This window comes from Equus asinus, chromosome 14, assembly GCF_041296235.1.
Source record: "Equus asinus isolate D_3611 breed Donkey chromosome 14, EquAss-T2T_v2, whole genome shotgun sequence".
In the NCBI taxonomy this organism is placed as follows: Eukaryota; Metazoa; Chordata; class Mammalia; order Perissodactyla; family Equidae; genus Equus; species Equus asinus.
The window spans coordinates 26,370,287-26,389,495 of record NC_091803.1 but is presented as its reverse complement, the minus strand read 5'-3'; the positions used below and the strand labels follow the sequence as shown (position 1 = coordinate 26,389,495).

Here is a 19,209-nt window from a genome sequence, read left to right as displayed (position 1 = left end):
CCGACTGGGGGAAAAAGTGTACTAACACTGGACAGGCATTTTAGGTGGCCAGTGATAAAAAGAGTGGCTTTAAGGGAAAGAGTCTACATTAACCCATGTAACTGAAAAGTCCAAAGTGCTGTGATCTTTGGGCACAGCTGGATCTGGGGGATTAAAATGCATCAGCAGTCTGCCTCTCTCCCCCTCTCGGCTCAGCATTCTTCTTTGTGCCCTTCATTCTCAGACAGGCTCTTAGGGGTGGTGAGGTGGCCACCAGCAGCTCTGGGCTTACGGCCCACCAGCCCAGCAACCCTGGCAGAAAACAGCATGGCAGAGTCTGCAGCCTGACCACCTGGTGCAAATCCTGCCCTTCCACCTAGTAGCTCTGTGACCTCGGGCAGGTTACTTAACCTCTCTGGGCCTCATTCTCCCATCTGCCAAACAGGGAGAAGAATAATACCCTCCTCCATGGTTGCTGTGAGGATTAAAGGGTTGGATAGATAGGCTGCATAGAGCAGCACCAGACTTGGAGCAAGCGTTCAGTCAGGATCAACTGATGCTGTTCCCACAACTGCCCAGCAAAGCCTCAGAGCTGCTCCTCGTTGCCCGGTGTAGGTTAGGGGTAGGTCTGGGAAGGAGACCCTGTGCTGTCACCAGAGGCAGAGAGAGGGGTACCAGGCAGCAAACTCCAAGAACTGCCTTGTGGATACTGTTATGTCCTTCTCCCATTTCACAGATGAGGAAACCGAGGCTGAGAGCCTGAAGGTTACTTGCCTAGACTAACACATAGGACAGGAGAGCCGGGATTCACACCCAGGCTCCAAGGCCCATGCTCTGAATTGCCCTGCCAGGCTGCTCCCCCTGGGGCAGGCTGGCCTCAGAGGTTGCTCTGGAGGCACCTGGGTATAGGTCCTGGCCAGCTTCATTGTGACTCAGGCAATGTAACAGCCACAGGTTTTCAGTCCAGACACGGAGTCCTGGGTGGGGGAATGGAGATGGCTCTCGAGGGGCCGGCAGTGCATCCTGGGGGTGTGCGCTGGTCCGTGGGAAGGGCTAGCATGCGAGGCTGGGCCACAGGGCCCGGGCCTGGGGCTGCGGGTCAGGGCGTGCTCCAATCCAGTCCAGTCCAGTCCAGTCGTGCGTGGGGTTCCTGGCAAGGCGACAAGTCATCGTCATCTTTGACCTCTCCAGAAACCTGTGTATCGAGCACCCACTGCATGCCAGCTCTGGTCCAGGCCCTGGTGATCCAATGAGCAACACACTGTCCTGCTCTCATGGTGTTTATATTTTAGTGGGCAGGGGTAGATGACAAACATGAAGACGGGGTGGTGACAGCAACTACCAAGACAGCAGCTGGGTGACGGCTGGGCAGCGTGGTTAGAGGAGGCCCCCTGAGGAGGGGAGACTGAGCTGAGACCCAGATGATGTCGAGGACTAGCCCTCTGCAGAGCAGAAAGCCTGAGGTAGGAAAGAACAGCTCAGTTGGCTCCAGAATCGGAAAGAAGGCTGGAGGCTGGAGCATAGAGAGTGAGGGGCGCCAGCTGAGATGAGGTCACAGAGGTGGCAGGGGCAGAGCACACAGCAAGATAGCAAGACCAGGAGAGGGACTCGGTGCCAGGGAGACCTCTGCGGCTCTGCAGCAGGGGCTGTCATGACCTGGTTTACATTTTAGCAAGATTCCTCTGGCCGCCATGTGGAGTGTGGCCTGTTGAGAGCCGGGGAAGAGGCCATTGCAGGATAGAGAGTGTGGTGGCTTAGTCTCTGAGTGTGACCAGTGGTTGGATTCCAGACAGTAGATGGGCTTGCTGAGGTCAGTTGTAGGCATAAAACTAGTTGTGACTTTTTATCCTAAACAGCCTGGGGCGAGAACCTGGGCCATGGGGAGCCTGCCATGATGGGGCAGGAAAGTCGAGGGCTTGGCAGTGATGGGGGGCCTCTGGCTTTTCACTTGGGTGGGGTGGGTTCTGAGTCTGTGCCACTAGCAAAGGAGACTCAAGCAACTCAGGTCCCTGGAGCTGGGATCTTGTCTGGACAAGCTGGGCAGCGCTAAGCCCCTGCCGGAGGGCTGGGGCCTCTGATCTGTGTCCTGCCTCAGCTGGGAGCGGCTGGGAACTGCAGGCAGACAGAGCCTGCAGGCGGGCACTTGTCCACATCCCAGCACCATGAGAGCCAGAATCCAACAGGCAAAGTTAAGACTAAGCTGATCCCTGGGGCCATCTTGGCAAAAGCCAGAGCCTAGAAAGAGGCGTGTGTGGGGCCCAAGGAAGGTAGAGGTGGGAAAGGACTCATTGTCTAAGTGACACGTTGACAAGGGCATGTCAAGGTCACAGCAGCTGATGAGGTTAGAGAGGTGTCACATTTGTAAACAGATAATGGAGAAATGATCTATGGGGTGAGAGAACACGTAAGGTATTAGAAAAGTCTGGTGAATTTTAGTTTTGGTCAGGTGACGAGCTGGGAAGCTTGGAAGGAGAGAGAGGAGAAGGGGCCCAGGACAGGATGAAGGCTTGGCTCAGCTCTCAGAGCTCCTGTGGAGAGTGTGGACCACGTGGAGAGTGTGGGGGCGATCCCATGTGCCGTCGTCTCACCTGCACCTGGGCTGGCTCCACTGACCGCTGCTCGGGGTTATGAGCCTGCAGTCTGCACTGCTGGTGTTCACTCTGTATGAAAATTAAAAAGGGCTTCTCAGGAAGTTCCTCCAAAACAAATTGTTAAAAGAAATGAAACCCAGGGTAGTGTGCACTGTGCAGGAAACTTCCAGAGCCCCTGGTAGAGGGGGAGCAGTGCAGCGGGTGTCAAGCACCCTTCCCAGCCATCATATTGGACTCACTGGGACTTCCCTCCTTCGTGTGCAAGCCCCAATCACCAGGTTTTCCATATCCGATTAATAATGTGAGGAGTCAGCACTTAGAAGCACTGAACCAGCTGCCAGGCTGTGTTTTGTGTCACACATGTAACCTTGCATTTGATCATCCAAACCACCCCATGCAGCAGGTACTGCTGTTATCAGCACCATTGTACAGAGGAAACCAAGGCGCAGAGAGGTTAAAGAATCTGTCTAAGGTCACACAGCCAGTAAGTGGTAAAGCTAGTGTTTGAAAACCTGGCTGCAGGGCTGACCCTATGGCCGAGTGGTTAAGTTCCCGCACTCTGCTGCAGCTGCCCAGGGTTTCGCTGGTTTGGATCCTGGGCGCGGACATGGCGCCGCTCATCAGGCCACGTTGAGGCAGTGTTCCACGTACTACAACTAGAAGGACCCACAACTAAAATGTATACAACTATATACTGGGGGGATTTGGGGAGGAAAGGCAGAAAGAAAAAAAAAGATTGGCAACAGTTGTTAGCTCAGGTGCCAATCCTTAGGAGAAAAAAAAAACAAACCTGGCTGCAGAGTCTCTGCTCTTAATGATTCCACGCACGGCCCCTCATCTGCCGACTAAAATGTTATTTGCTTACTACCCACCCACGTCAGCCTAGGCCTGAGCTCTAATATACCTAAAGATCACAAGTTTGAATCACTTGTTATGTTTTTTCTAATGCTCATTAATATAAATATATAACTGTTAATATTTTTAAAGTTAAACCAGGTATCAACTAAAATCATGTTGAATACTGTATTTGTGTTCCGGGGCTGCTCTAACAAAGGGCCACAATCTGATTGACTTAAATAACAAAAATGTATTGTCTCAGAGTTCTGGAGGCTAAAAGCCCCAGATGAAGGTGTCAGCAGGGCCACGTTCTTCCGAAGGCACTGGGGAAGAATCTGTTCCAGGCCTTTCTCCTACCTTCTGGTAGTTCCCTGGCTTGTGGCAGTGTAACTCCGTCCTTCACAGGGTGTGCTCCTGTGTGCGCGTCTGTCTCTGCGGCCAAGTTTCCCTTTTCATAAGGACACCAGTCATAGTGGATTGAGGCCACCCCAATGACCTCATCTTAACTCGATCTGCAAAGACCCTATTTCCAAATAAGGGCACATTCACCAGTGCTAGGGGTTAGGACTTCAGCATCTTTTAGGGGACACAATTCAACCCATAATATCACACACCTTCGTGTACAGCATTGTGAGAAGTAGAGCTTAATTAATTAATTAATTATCTGCCTTCCTCTGACAAGTGACACATTCTAACAAATTACGTAGTGCAAGACTAACAAACGTGAGGAAATGAGGGTAAAGAAAAAACGAGAGTGGGAAAGATAAGATGACACCAGGGGGCAGACAAAGGAAGGCCTGAGGGGGTCACAGCTGTGACTCTGAGCTCCCAGCCAGCATGGCAGAGAAGCACGCATTGGTGTGAAAATGTGGGTCACTGGATCCATCTGATGAAAATCAGATTACTAAATGTCGGTTCATAGAGCAATTTGTCCCATCGGTTCCCTTAAAGAGGCCACTGTTTGAGGTAGTGGAATCTTTATTTTGAACAGGTTTGGAGCTCAGCCTTTCTCTGTTAAATGTACCTGGCTGCTTTGTAAGCCAAACTGGGAGAAAGGAAAATTAGAAACCATGGCATTGTCACCACCCTCACACTGAAATGGGATTACAGTGGTGCCATATGTTACACTGGGATTACGTTTTAAAGGTCACAAAAAGTGCAGGTGGCCAGTGCTACCCCTGGAAATCCCTCATGCTGAGGATTAAGTGCAGCACACATGGCTCTGTCTAGACAAGCCCATACAGACATGGTATCCCTCAGGAAACCCAAGAGAATTGTCTCTCCTCCAGAATAGGACACTCAGAGCTTCATGGCTCAGCCCCAGATGAAGCAGTTGGCTTTGTTTAGGGTCTGGGTTGTAGGGAAAATGTGGGGTTTTAAGCACTGTCATTATGCTGAGGGTAGTGAGAGGTTCCCACCTCCAGAGGCACAAGGAGCCTGAGACTTCCTGCGAGGACAGCAGAATCACCAACCAGCTCACCTTCTTCCGGAGGGCTATCTTTTGGAGGACATACAAAACTCAGCCTTCTTATATCTTCCTAGTGAATTGAACCTTTTACCACCATGTGTTGTCTCTCTTTTGTTCTAGGAATACTTTCTGCCTCAAAGTCTACCAGCTCTCTTTTGGTTAGTGTTTACATAGGGTATCTTTTTTTATCCTGCTTTCAAACTTTCTGCATCCTTATGTTGAGGTTTGTCTCTTGTAAGCAGCATGTAATTGGTTTTTATTTTTATCCTCTAACAATCTATGTGTTTTAATGGGCACATTTAGTCCATTTACGTTTAATGTAGTTGCTGATCTATTTGAGTTTAAATCTACTATCTTATTGTTTGCTTTTTATTTGTTCCGCCTGTTTTATGTCCTCTTTCTCTCCTTTCTTGCTCTCTTTTGAACTGATTACTTTATATTATTCCTCTTTAATCCCCTCTATTAGCTTGTTAGTTATATGTTCTTTTATTATTCTCTTAGTCATTACCAGAGATTGCAACATGCGTTCTTGACTTATTAGAGTCTACTTTAAATTAGCAAGTTTACCACTTCTTATTCAGTGAGGACCTTACAACTCCATAGCTCCGTTTACTCCCCTCCCAACTTAAATGCTGTTATTGTCATGCATTTTAATTCTCTCTAGATTTTATACCTCACTAGACATCCTCCTCCTCATTATTATTATTAAACAGCCAGTAGTAATTTGGATTTGCCCACATTGTTAACCTTTCTGTGCCCTTCACTCCTGGCTATTTCCAGGTCCCTCTGACTCTCAGGCTGTAGCCCTGAGTCTGTCGCCACCTCTGCTCAGCTTCCCAGCCTTGCAGTGGCTCTTACCACAGTCGGCAGCACCTTGAGGGGAAACACTTCCCAGGTGCCAGTTTGCCTCTCTGGGTTTCCTTCTCCTGCCTGCTCTTGGCCCTGTATTTCTTCACAGCCCTGTTCTCTCTCCATGCCTTCAAGCAGACTTTTATAATATTCGGTCACTTTGTCTAGTTGTACTCCATGGAAGGGTTGGTCTTGGTTAGCTAGTCTGTCATTACCAGAAGTGTAATCTATGGCCTGCACTCTTTAAAGAGGTTTTTCTCCCCTTGTCCCTTTTTCTTTGGCCAAGTCCATAAAATTGAATTTGAGTCAACTAAATGTGCATGTGATGCAACTCCGTGAGAGCTTAATTCCTTTCTATCACTGTAACTGCCCCTGGTTCTAATGAAGGAGCCTCATGCACTCTAATGCTTCAGTCTCTATCCATAAGCCTTCCAAGATACTTCCAGAGACCTGTTGTCTTCTTGAGGGTGAAAGAACATTGGTCTTTATTGCAGAAAGTTTACTGTCCGAGTTGTCAGAGTGGTCTAAGGCAGTGATATATCTGAACCATTTTTCCCAGACAAGCTGCCAACCATAAAAATAAAGTAACACTCCTCAGCATGAGTGAATTAGAGGACCCTGACAGCCCTGCAGTTAGCCTTTCTGTCAGAAAAACCTACAGCAAAAAGACCATTCTGCCAAAGTCCAGAGTCTCATAACATGTTAGCCAGCGTTCATTATCAATAGCAGGTAACAGAAATCCAAACTGACTGAAGCAACAAAGGAAAATGTATTGCTCACAGGCCTAGAAAGTCCAGGACTATAGATTTGGCCTCAGGCATGTTTGGATCCAGGTGCTCAGATGATATCACCAGGAAGCTGTTTCTTCATCGTTTAGCTCTACTTTCCTCTAATCTGGTGGGTCTCAAACTTGAAGTACATCAGAATTATTTGCAAAGCAAATTAAAACATAGATTATTTGGGCCCCAGCCCCAGTTTCTAATTCACTGCATCTGGGGTGGAGCCTAAGTATTTTAATTCCTAACAAGTTCCCAGGTGACACTGATGTTACTGGTCCAGGCACCACACTTTGAGAACCACATCTATAGCTCAGACATAGCCCAGAGATGGCCCCGATGGCTCCAGGCTCCTTTTTACTGGCTTAGCAACCCCAGGGGAAAGAGACTGCTTCTTTCCTAATAGTTCCAGCAGAGTCCAGCTCTCCCCTGAACCCGTCTCCAGTCTCCGTGCTTAGGGAGAGCAGTTCTCTCATTGGCCCAAGCTGGCCCAGGAGTGGGGTCAGATCCATCCCAGCCATGTAGACTGAGAAGAAGGGGGAAAGGGTGATTCCCTAAATGACATAGGTGCTGTGCAAGGTCACTGTTGCTGGGAAGATGAAAGCAACATCCATTCATCTCATATAAAAATTAACCACACGGGACGTTTTGTTATAAATTCCTCAGAGGCAGGGTATGGAGCAAAGGACTGTAATACCCAAGAGGAAAGAGTAGAAGTCATGTAGTCAGGGTGGCAGGGGGAGCCCTGATTGCCTTCCTTGAAAATCATGTGCCTTCCTGGGCTGAGGAAGAGACAGCAGCAGAAAGATGAGTGTTAAGAATTAGAGACACCTGCAGCTGCCCATCCAGAGACCCAAAGAGAAGCTTTAGAGATGAGAAGAACACAGGCCTTGACAAGCCATGTGTATCCACTATTTATAGCTGCCTAACAATCTGCCCAAAAATGTAGTGGCTTAAAACAACATCCCTCTTATTATTGCTCAGGAGTCTGTGGTTAGGCTCGGCCAATCTGAAGTGATCTAGTGGGCTGGATGGTCTCAGACCGCTTCACTTACGTGTCTGGCAGGCCAGTTGGCCCTAGGACCTCAGCTGGGACAACATGTCTCTGTTCCATGTGGTCTTGTTATCCAGCATGTGGTGGTCTCGGGGCAGCAAGAGAAGACACGCCCTGATGTGTAAGTGCTTCTTTAAGACTCTGCTTGGTTGTAATTGCCAACGACCTGCCAGTCAAAGAAAGTCACCAGGCCAAGCCCAGCTGGAGAAATGGATAACTCCTCTTGATGGGAGGCGATGCTTGTGGCACAGCTTGTGGGGGAAGGATGGCGGGGGAATTTGTGGCCCTTTGTTGTGGTCTCTTACACCGTGGGAAGCCTGTGGCTGTGAGGCTGAGCCATCTTGAGGTGCGTGGAGGTGCTGGAGGACTCAGCTATAGACCGTTGTCCCAGCTGGCTGTTAGAGGCGTGCATGGGTGTCTCAAGACAAAACAGGGCTAAGTCAGCTGTTTCCCTGGACCTTTGGCCACACAGCATCGTGGAGTTTCTGGGCTGGGTGACAGCCGGGGCGGGGGTGCACTGTGGAAACTAGAGGGCTTGTGCCCTGTCTAAAGTGGGTGCTGCTACCCAGCTCCAGCCTGTGATTGCCTCATGGGAATGCTGGTCAAGGGTTGCCAGATCGTATGATTTTTCAAGAGACGCCAGGAATCCCAATTTTCAGGTGGATTTCCTCTTTTTTAAGCTTGGTTCTATTTCCAATTTAAAAAAAATTCAAAGGCATACAGTACAATCTGCAGGCTGGTTTTGGCCTATGGGCTGCTGTTTATGATCTCTATCCTTGTCATTCTCAGGTTTCATATTTGCCATTTCAGTGGATTCCCAGGAAACCTCAAAGGCCCCTTGCATGTGGTAAGGGGTAACTTTGCTGAGACTCTCAATTTGAGCTTTTCAAGTCACAGCTGGTGGGTGAGAGCAAGTCACCTGGCTGGTGAGCCGACCAGCAGCCGCACGTCCTCATGTCTTCTCTGTGACACGTGTTGCATTCGTGGTAAATCACTAGAGTTGATACGCTCTTTGTTTCTCTGTAAGAGAGATAAAAGCCAAGTTCTAATGAAGTGAAGAGAAAGTAAAGTAAACAGAAGAGGGATTATTTTCAACCAGAAAAGAGCAGTTTGGGATAAATTCAAGTGTGCAATTTGGCTTTTGCTGGTGGCACAAATTTATTGCATGAATAAATCCACTATTCTCTAGATCAATGATGAGAATAAATCCCCCCTCAATCTGGCGTTCAGGCCAGTGCAAAAGCAGCCCACCCCAGTGAACAATGAGCACGTCAGAGAGAGTGAAAAGGGGGGCACCTCGTTTGCTGTGAAGAAACGCACAGTAAACACGGGCCAGCCAGCAGAATGTGATTCCTGGGGGCCTGGGCACCACGGACAGACGTTTCTGGGCAAGCTCTGGCAGTGGAGCTGCGGAGTTGACCTTCAGATGAAGAAAGGGTGACTTATTTGTTTTTATTATTATTATTTTTTTTGGTGAGGAAGATTGTCCCTGAGCTAACATCTGTGCCAATCTTCCTCTATTCTGTATGTGGAACACCGCCACAGCATGGCCAGAGGAGTGGTATGGAGGTCTGTGCCTGGGATCCGAACCCAGGAACTCCAGGCCACTGAAGCAGAGCCCGAGAACTTAACCAGTGCGCCGCCAGGCCAGGCCCAAGGGTGATTTAATTTTTAAAAACATCTGGGGCCAGCACAGTGGCGTGGCAGGTAAGTGCACACGTTCTGCTTTGGTGGCCCGCAGTTCGCCAGTTTGGATCCTGGGTGTGGACATGGCACCACTTGGCACGCCATGCTGTGGTAGGCATCTCACATATAAGGTAGAGGAAGACGGGCATGGATGTTAGCTCAGGGCCAGTCTTCTTCAGCAAAAAGAGGAGGATTGGCAGCAGATGTTAGCTCAGGGCTAATCTTCCTCAAAAAAAAAAAATCTTCTTAGCATAATATGACTCAAAGGGCAGAGGCAGCACCTGGTGACCATGTTGCTGGTGGAGCATTCCCTCCCAATGAAAGATGCTTGGGGCAGAAGGGTTCGTGCAGACAAAACTGGACCCTGCTGGAGGAAAATGCCTTCCTCGATATCTTTTTCCAAGAAGAGGCAAGCATAGGGTTGCAGTGGCCCAGGACAGATAATTATCTCAGGCACTCTGTTCCCCCCAACCCAGAGCACTGAGGCACGAGCAGATGGGCCTCTTGCCCACGGATTGGCAGTAAAAAGGCAGGGGTCATCATACAGCTCTTTTTTAGCCTGACTTTAATAAATGCTCTATGCAGGAAATGGAGAAGGAGCTCATGAATTTCAGGTTGGGCTTGTCCTGTGCTGCCCAAGCCTTCCACCAACACTGGGGTTTACACCCTCAATGTCAGTGCTGGTGCGTTTGTTTAGTTTCATGCACCATCTTAGTCCCTTATTTGTAGAATCATCTCTAGAATCTGAAGGGGGCTTGAATTTTTCAGCTCTGCTTTATGGCAGGTGATGGAGGAAACAGTACCCTTTAGTGATACTCACAAATACTGAGATTGACAAGGTTTGGGGTTGAAATCACCTTCCATCCATTCATTTGACAAAAACCATAATGCCAGATACCAGGCATATAATTGTAAAAGAGTTAGGCCTGGCCTCCTGAAGGAGCACAAGGCCTCTAGGCTTTACGTGGCCTCTGGTCCCCACGAGAACTGAATCTGAGACCTCTTTACCCTTGCTACCCACCACGCTTCCTCTCGCTCCCCTATTCCAGCCTCCCTTGCTGATATCAGTGTGCCAAGCCCGCCCACCTGCTGTACCCTTGGCCTGGAACAGCCTCCCATACGGGTATTCTCAAGGCTCACTGCCTTCAGGTCTCCACTCAGGTGTCACCTTCCCTGACCGTGTCTCAGATAGTGTCTTTCCCCTCCCACCATCTCTAGCCTTTACCCTGCCTTGTTTTTCTTCCTGGCACTCATCACCACCTGCCCGTACGTCCCATGTCTACCCGCCTGATCCGTGTCTGTCTCTGCCCTATGACTGTGGTGTCTGTAGGACGAGAGGGTGCCTGTTCAACCCATCCCTGCACCTCCTCACCCAGAGCAGCATCCCATTCCACCGTGTGGGGAGGTCGAGAGCCCGTGTTGTTAATGCTTCAGTTCCCTTGGGGCGAGCGTGTGTTTGCACATCAGGATTTTTCAGTTGCAGCTCCAGTGTGGCTCAAGACCATGTCCTTAGCTTCTTTTTACTCCTTTTTTCTGTCCTCTCAGCTGCTTCATGGACCTGATCCCTTTTTGCTCCAAGTGAGGAAGATCCCAGGGTGGCCCTCACCACCCTTTGCCCACGGCATTTCTAGAACAATGAGGACCCCACCCCCACAGCTTGTTAAACAGGCTCCTTCCACCTCTCACCTTCCCTGCCTGGTGTTTGCTTTACCTTCTCCTCCCTCCAGCTGCAGAGCGAGCCGAGTGCCTGCTAAAAAGGGCAAAGAAGGAAGGCTAAAGCAGCCTTGATGGGTGAGCAGGATTCCCGGGTCACATTGCCAGCAGCTCCTGCTTTTTCTGTCCCAGGTGCAGCTCTGGGGCTATGACAAGAACTCATCAGAGTCAGAAAATGACCCACTGCTGTTTGTCATCCAGGCCAGCCATCCATGGGCACACGAGGGTTCCTTTGGGTGCCCTTGACCCTCCTGGGGTCAAGCTTGGACTTGCCGTGGCCTGTATTAGACCAGCCCTTGGGTTCTGTTGGCCTTCAGGTTTCTGAAAATCTAGAATACATCATGAACAAATAAAACTCAGGGAATTTCACATAAATTTCAGATTCTAGCTGTTCTTGAAAAAAGAAATTGGCAATACTAGTAGCACAGCCCTGTATGGCAGGCCTTGGCTGGAGCTAGGCAGTGGCTCAAACCCCCCACGTTCAGTCCTACTCACCTCTGAGGCACTCTGTGCCGGCCCCTGGGTGTTTGCAGTCACAGCCCCTCTCCTGGGTGCCTGGTAGAAATTGGTGTCCCCTCATTTTAGCTTAGCTTTTCCATAGAAACCCATAGTTCCCAACAACCCAGTGCCCAGCTGCACTGGAAGCCAGCCCATAGAGCTGCTGTGTGTTTCCTACCCTCTCCTGCCAATGCCATTCTTGATGTTGCTACTTGAACTCTCATTCAGATGCAGCAGTTCTAACAGAACATGCAGGAGGATCAGGTGTTCCAACAGGAATCTCTAATAATCAGCAGTGATGGTTTACTGAAGTCGTGAGGATGGAAGGATGCTGTTTGTCAACAAGCCTTGCACTAGGCCAGATGTATATATAAGCCCCGAGAGGTCACACCTGTACATTCCCAGCTAGTTCATTATAGGCCGACATTAAAGTCAGTCTTTGATATTATTGTGAAATGATGCAATCCAGTTGCCTATGTTGAATTCACATCTCCAGCCCAGACCTCTCTCCTAAACTACAGTCTTGTGTGTATGTACCAACTTGACAGCGCCACTCTGATGCCAAAATCACATCTTGGACCCAACCTGTCCAAACCTGAGCCCCTGCTCTTTGCTTCCAAACGTGCTCCCCCCACAGCCCTCCCCAGCTCAACTGAAAGCGACTCCATCGTCCACTTCCTGGGGCCAAAACCTTGGAGTCATCCTTAGCTCCTGTCTTTCTCTCCCAGCTGCATCTACTCTGTCAGGAAGTCCTGTTGGCTCTGTCTTCAGTGTGAGTGCAGAAGCTGACGCAGTCTGTATCCTCCTCCACTGCTGCCGCGCCTCTCACCTGGGCACTGCAGTAGCCCCCTCTCTCTCTTCTTTCACCCTCACCTCCCTTCAGTCTGTTCTCCACTCTGCACCTCAGTCAGATCAAGTCATCCCCTGCTCTGAATCCTTCAGTGGCTCCCCATTTCACTCAGAATAATGGCCTTACAGTGTCCTCCAAGGCCCTGCATCACCCACCCCCTCTCAGCTCTTCTCAACCTGTTCCCCCTGCTCCCTCTGCCCCGGCCCCAGGCACCTGGCTGCTCCAGGACACACCCCAGGCCTCTCACTTTACACTGGTGCCTGGACCGTGCTTCCCTGGTGCTCCGTGAGGCCCACCCTGCCAGCCACACTCCCCATCTCCCCTACCCTGCTCTGCTTTTCTTGTTTGTCCATATCATTTTCTGCCACCACCCTCTACTATTTGTTATTTCTCACTATTTTCTGTCTCCAGTGTGGGGGTCTTGATCTGTCTGGTCACTGTGGTGTCTCTACTGCCAAGAACAGAACCTGGCAGGGTGGCACTCAATAAATATTTGCCGAGGGGATGAAATTAGGTCGGTAAAAAGCCTCTTTAAACATCCCTGTACAAACATTTTGAGCAGTTCTATTTTTAAATGGAGATTTTTTTTTAACATAGAAAGAATCCAAACATAAGTAATTGAGAGGAACTTGTAATGGCCCCCTTGTGTCCATTACCTGGCCTTGGCAATGGCCACTCGATGGCCAACTTCATTTCATCTACACCCCTGCTCACTCCCCAGGTGATTATGAAGCAAATTCAAGTCCTCATATCATTTTATCTGTAGATATTTTTGTATACTTTTCTTTTTACAGCTGCATAGTACTCCACTGGGGGGATATACCATAATTTATTTTATTCAACCAGTCTTACTGAGTGCTTTTGCATATCACTTTCTACTTTATAAAACAAATTTCCCACGTATTGGAACTTCCAGAATCGACTGCAGCTTTGCAATACTTTTTTCTTAAATTGAGGAGTAATTTCTTTGTAATTCTTGTTAACCATGTAAAAACAAAACAAAGCAAAAATATTCCAAAACACCCATCCTTCTCCATGATATTTATATTATTCTTATAGGTACTTTGTTAGAGGGTTAATTTTCTAATAACTTTTTATTTCGATACAATTTCACACTTAAAGGAAAGTTGCAAAGATAGTATAGATGATACTCCCGTTTACCCTTCACCCAGGGTCACCAGCTGTTAACATTTTGCCCAGGTTGCTTTATATTTGCTCTGTATGTGTATGTGTGTTTTCAATCCTTTGAGATTAAGTTGCAGACATCACTCTCCTTTACCCCTGACCACTGCAGTGTGTCTCTCCTGAGAACAAAGGCGTTCATTTGAGATTACCACAGTGCACTTATGTTAGGAAATTCATGATATTTAGCGTTAACACAGTACTGTTCTCTAAGCCACAGACTATGGATTTCTCCACTTGCTACAATGCTGTTCTTCACAGCAATGCTTTCTCACCCAGGATCCAGTCCCGGGATCACCGCTGTGTTCGCTTGCCAAGCCTGTCCAATCTCCTTTAATCTGGAAGAGCTCTCCAGGGTTTCTTTGTCCTTCATGACCTTGACATTTTGGGAGAGTCCAGGCCAGTTGCTTTACGGACTGTTCCACAGTTTGGGTCTAACATATTCTGAGCTGCACTCCGAGAATGTGATCTGAAGGAGCACCCCCTGTTTTCTGCCCCCAGGATCCGGAAGCCGACAAGAGAGACCCCTGTCAGCCACCCGAAAACCCGTGCACGAGGCTGAGGACCGAGAGGAAGATGCCTCAGCCGTGCTCCGAGCCATCCAGGTGGAGAATGAAGCCCTGCAGAGGGCAATCCTCAGGAGAAAGGCCGAGCCCCCTGCCAGCCCACCGCCAGTGCAGGTGCGTTCATGGGTGGGGGAAGGACCCAGGAGGACTCAGGCTTCACGGGGACCGGGCAGTGTCTGAGCAGCGCTTGCAAGGAGCACATGGTGAGGAGGGAGACTTGCAGGCATTCCCGACCTCAGGCCGATCTGCACGTCCACTGCTCGATGCACAGTTGCTCGCCAACCTGCCACAGGTCCTGTTTCCTCCGCCTTCTTTCTGGTTTTCTGTTTACTTTAGAACGCCTAAGTTGGAGGTTAATATGCCCCCCAATTCTTGCCGATTTCTCTGCAAACCTTGGATGCCTTAGGTCAGGGTTGCAAACTGGTGGGTCATAGAAAGCATGGAGTAAACAACAAGCTCTGGCTTCTCCGGAAAGATCTCATTCCCCAAAACATGAGCCCTTCGATCCTTCACAGTCCTCACCACTCCCTATTGTCCTGCCTCTGGCCCACTTCACCTATCCGGGGAACCTTCCTGGCCCGACAGGTGTTTGAGTTCACGCCACTGCCTTTGGCTTTGAGCAACAAGTAGGAAGATAAGTGGTGGGGTGTAGCAGGAGCCCTTGGGGGGCCAGAGGACTTGGACATCCCTCAGTGTACATGTCCTTTCTCAGAAGCATGCTCTCTGACTCACCTGTTGAAACCTTTCATCTTAGCTTGTTGCACTTGATGCCACAGTAACCCTGAAACAGGCAGGGCTGGTTTCATCACCCCGTTTTGTCAACATGGCTGATGGCACCAGAGAAGCCCTCAGGTCATGTCTCTGGCAGTGGCCAAGGTCAGCCTGCCTGCAAGCTCAGGCCCCATCCGCATCGCTAGTTGCTCCCCAGCCTTGATTGTGGGGCTGCTCTTTGGGGCATTTGTCAAGCAGCACCTGTTCTGTTTGCCTGGAGCTCAGTCCTTTGCCCCTGACATTTGTGTCTATAGATCTTGAGACGGTCCCTGCGCTTCTCTGCTCTTGTCTGTCAGGAAGAGTCTGCAGCAGATGGCTTTGTTCTGACCTCAGGTCATGTGATTACCTCATTTCAGGACACGGAGGCACCACCAGCAAAATCATGGACCAGTCTGCTGAAGGAGAAGGAGGAGACCCCTGAGGTCAGTGGAGGCCTGAGAGGAACAACAAAGTCCCGTGCCCACAGTGCCCAGCGGCACCCAGAGGACTGTCCTCACCCGGTCCCAGCAGGTCCTCGCTGTGCTCCCCCAGCACAGGGTTGTTCTGTTCATTTTCCAGATGGGGAGACTCGGGCTGAGTGACTTGTTCAGGTTATAAGTGGAAGCCAGAGCTCACTCAGGCCTGCTGACTCCAATTCCTGGTTACGTTTCTATTTCCTGACAAAACAGCACAAACACAGATCTTAGTATTCTGAGTAAATAAATGGTATCTACATTTACCCAGGTCAATTAGGCCTATCTCAGCAAAGAGGGCTCAGCAAATATGGACCTGAATTAATGAAACACCCAGGAATGTCTTTGTTAGACTGTGCGTAGGTCTAATTCGTGTGCTCATAATACAGAGGTGGCTAAGTCAGATGAGATTAGCTCCTGGCATCACGGAGCTTGCAGACAACAAGCAAATAAAGCCATGAATAAACAAGATGACTTCAGAGAGAGATAACAATAAAAGCTGCTAATGGGCAAGACAGTGATGAGGTATGGGATGGTGGCTACCTTCAACAGGTGGTCCAAGAGGCCCCTCCGAGGGCATCCCATTTGAGCTGAGGCCTGCCTGTTAAGTAGGAGCCAGCCAGTAATAGGGAACAGCATTCCATGTGGAAGAACTGAGGAATGAGCCTGGCTTCATCCAGGCACAGAAAGAAACCTGACTCCTGATGGGGAAGAGATAAGGGAAAGGGGAGGGGAGGACGGTGGGGAAGGACGAGGAGGTGGGGAGAGGAAAGAGTGCCCATGAGATAGAGTGGTGGGCAGGACAGCATCCCAGAACACTGTACTGGTTTTCTTTTTGTATCCCTCCTACTTGTTCTGTTATTTCTTAGTCATTTTAAACTGTTGCCAGCCCATATTTCTGACAGGGCTGCAGTCCTGCTCACCCCATGGTCTGGGATTTCTGGATGACCTGACCCCTGACCCACAGAGCTTCTGATGACTGAAATCAATTGCAGATAGAGAGCAGAGCACATTTCTAGTTTAGCTGATAAACGAAAAACAAGGGGAAAAGGTTTGGAGGATTAAAAGTGAAAAGCCCTAATGGTGTTACTAGAATTCTCCATGGAGTCCACTTACTTTGTAGCATACAGAACAGGGGTTCAGCTGAGATGCAGAGAGGTGGTCTGCAGCCGTACCACCTGAAATGTGTCTGAGCTCATCTCATCTCAGAAGTTAAGCAGGGTCGGGCCTGGGTAGTGCTTGGATGGGAGATGGGGAAAGGTTTTGATGAGAGAAATTTTTCAATGGCTCATTGAAGCAGATTGTTTCCTGGGAGCTTCCAGATCATAAAAAACAGATTTCTGTCTTTTTGCAAAGATCGAATGAGGAGATTCTAGATCTAATCAGCCCTAGGGAGACACTGTCACTTTCATCCCTGTTCCCTGCTTCCTGCAACAGGACTGATAGCCTGTGAAGTGTGTCCCTTTGACCGTGGCTCTGCTGTGGCTTGGGCCAGGCATGTCACCTCAGACATCTGTTTAATAAGCTTTTCCATCCTCAGCTGCTTCCCATTACCGTGGCAACCAGCACGCAGGAGCCGTCCAGGGCAGCAGGGGGAGCCAGAGCCGTCAGTGAAGCCATGGACAGAATCTGCCTTTTGGGAAGCAGGTACTTAGCAAGAGGGCTCAGAACGAAAACAGGAAACCCATAGCAATGCAGCCATGAGGATCTTATTAACTGAGGGTTTTCTTTGCTTTTCCTTTGTTATTCCAGACCATTTAAAACTGCTCCCTTAGATTGTACCTTCCCCTCCCCCCAGCCCTAAAGCACAAAGTGGACTTGATTTCTTTCAGGCAAACACTCCTTTGCTTGTTCAGTTTGGTCCAAGATGTGTAAAACAGCAGCCTCCTCAAGGTTTCCACCGAAGTTCCCCACACAGCACACGATGGTGAACTTGTTCCCAGCTGGCCTCACAGGTGGGGAGGCGGGGGGCTTGTGGGGGGGCCCAAGCAGTGTCCTTTGAACCTTTTTTTCTCTATTAAAAGTTTGTTCAAATGCAGCATTCTATTCCATTAACATGCAGCATCTGTTATTAGAACTGTCAAGTTTTATTATCAAAATAAAGGCTTTTCTCTAGTCTTCAGGCAAAATTGATCTTCAGAAAGATGTGCCAGGTCAAGCCTATAGTTTGAAGCATGCCCTGGCACACAGCCATACTCCCTGGGCTGCCATGGGGAGCTGTATGTATTATGGACCGTGTAAAGTACTCATGCCTGGCTGAGGAGCAAGAGGGGGCTCAAATCCAGCCCACGTGCTGGTCATTAAGCTGAGGTCCTGGCCTGGGATCTTGCCAGCCCAGAAAGGGGATGGGGTCTTCTTCTCTGCACGAAGGAGGAATTTCCTAGCCAAGCTCTACACTGTCTAGGTCTGTGTCCACCCAGACGGAGCTTCCTTTTTATACTTTGTAGAAAAACTCCGAATATGCTGACGGCAGTGCAAGCCATTCCTCCATGAGTCTGCAGCCCCCAGATTGGAAACCATGGCTCTGTACCATCGTGGCCATAAATAAGAACTCACGGTTTCCTCTGCGTGCAAAAGGGCTGGGCCGTGAGGATATTTCACATCTGATAGAGTTTTAGTTATAGGCAGCACACACATCCCCAAATGCTGCTTTCTTCATTGTCAAGGTCCTTTGTGCTTCAGGGTCTTGGGGTACTCGCCTTAAACGCACAGGTGAGGTGCATTTGCAAATGACACTCTGCTGGGTTTGGAATGCCTGTGTCCTCAGAAACGAGATGCAGAGCAGGTCTCTAGACCAAGAGTCAACAGTTTTTTTCAGTAAGGGGCCAGATAGTGAATACTTTAGATTTTGCGTTTTCTGTTGGCTTGTTTATTTTAAAACTCTTTGAAAATACGTAGAAACCATTCTTAGCTCGCAGGCCGTGCAGAAACAGACGCTGAGCTGCGTTTGAGCTGCGGGCTGTGCTTTGCAGATGCCTGCTCTAGCCTCTTAGAAGTTATCAGTCAGCTTTCGGAGGCCAGCTGGCCATCTTGCCCCAAGAACTTCCTTTCACTTACCTCTGCTTTCATCACTAATTGTAGAGATATTTCTAAAAGGAGAAAAACAGCCTGGGTGTGCCTTTGAACTGCATACTTTTTCTTACATTGTTACTTCTCTCTGAAATAGAAAAATAATTGTGCTACCATCAAGGGGGATGGTCTCTTTTGAGGATCATTTGTTACTGCCTGTTTGCTAAAATCCGAATCACGTTTCAGACAACAGCAGAAGCTTCTGAAAGGCCTCCAGGCCGTCGAAAGTGACTCTGCCCATCTCGGCCAGGTTGTTTCACCAACTGAGAAGCCAGTGCTGGACCCGGAGGTAAGAACCTCGACTTATGAGGATTTCCAGACGCGTTCAATGTCTCACCTGAAAGCTGAGGCTGCAAGGGCCCCCCGGTACAATCATTTCTATTCAGTGGGGATTGCTCTGACAGTGGTAAACTTAGCATCTTTCTGCCTGAGTCTCTAGCTCCCTCCTCCCCAGCTCATAGACATACATGCATGCGATGGAGCAAGAAGTTTCAGCAGGGAGAAGCCCGTCTACACAAGAGAAAACATAAATAGCATGTAAGCCCGTAGGGAGATGTCCAACATCACTGATAATCAAGAAATGCAAATTAGAGCAACCTTACTGTCCATTTGATATCTGAGTTAACAAATTATTTTTTCATGATAACTTGGCAAGGTTTTTGCAAGGTTTCAGTAAAACTGGCAGTCTTACCCTGCTGGCAGCAATATAAATGGGTGGAACGCTCTTGAAAAGCAGAAAGGCCAGACTTAGGAGGAACTTTAAAAATACTTATATCTTCCAGCCCAACACTCCCACTTCCTTACCCTAAGGGAATCACTCAACAGAAATAAAAAGCTATAAGCACAAAGATATCTGTTGTAGAACTGT

General features: G+C 49.0%; 1 protein-coding gene across 10 annotated transcripts in view; it reads left to right on the top strand.

Moving 5' to 3' along the window:
• KATNIP (katanin interacting protein) overlaps positions 1-19,209 on the top strand; it is a 201,771-nt gene that overhangs the window by 109,797 nt on the left and 72,765 nt on the right. For all 10 annotated transcript variants that reach the window (XM_070483970.1, XM_014838009.3, XM_070483969.1 and 7 more), the window contains 4 exons: positions 13,985-14,163; positions 15,177-15,242; positions 16,813-16,919; positions 18,528-18,630. In XM_070483970.1, coding sequence (XP_070340071.1) covers positions 13,985-14,163; positions 15,177-15,242; positions 16,813-16,919; positions 18,528-18,630 — 455 coding nt within the window. The remainder of the gene's footprint in view (positions 1-13,984; positions 14,164-15,176; positions 15,243-16,812; positions 16,920-18,527; positions 18,631-19,209) is intronic.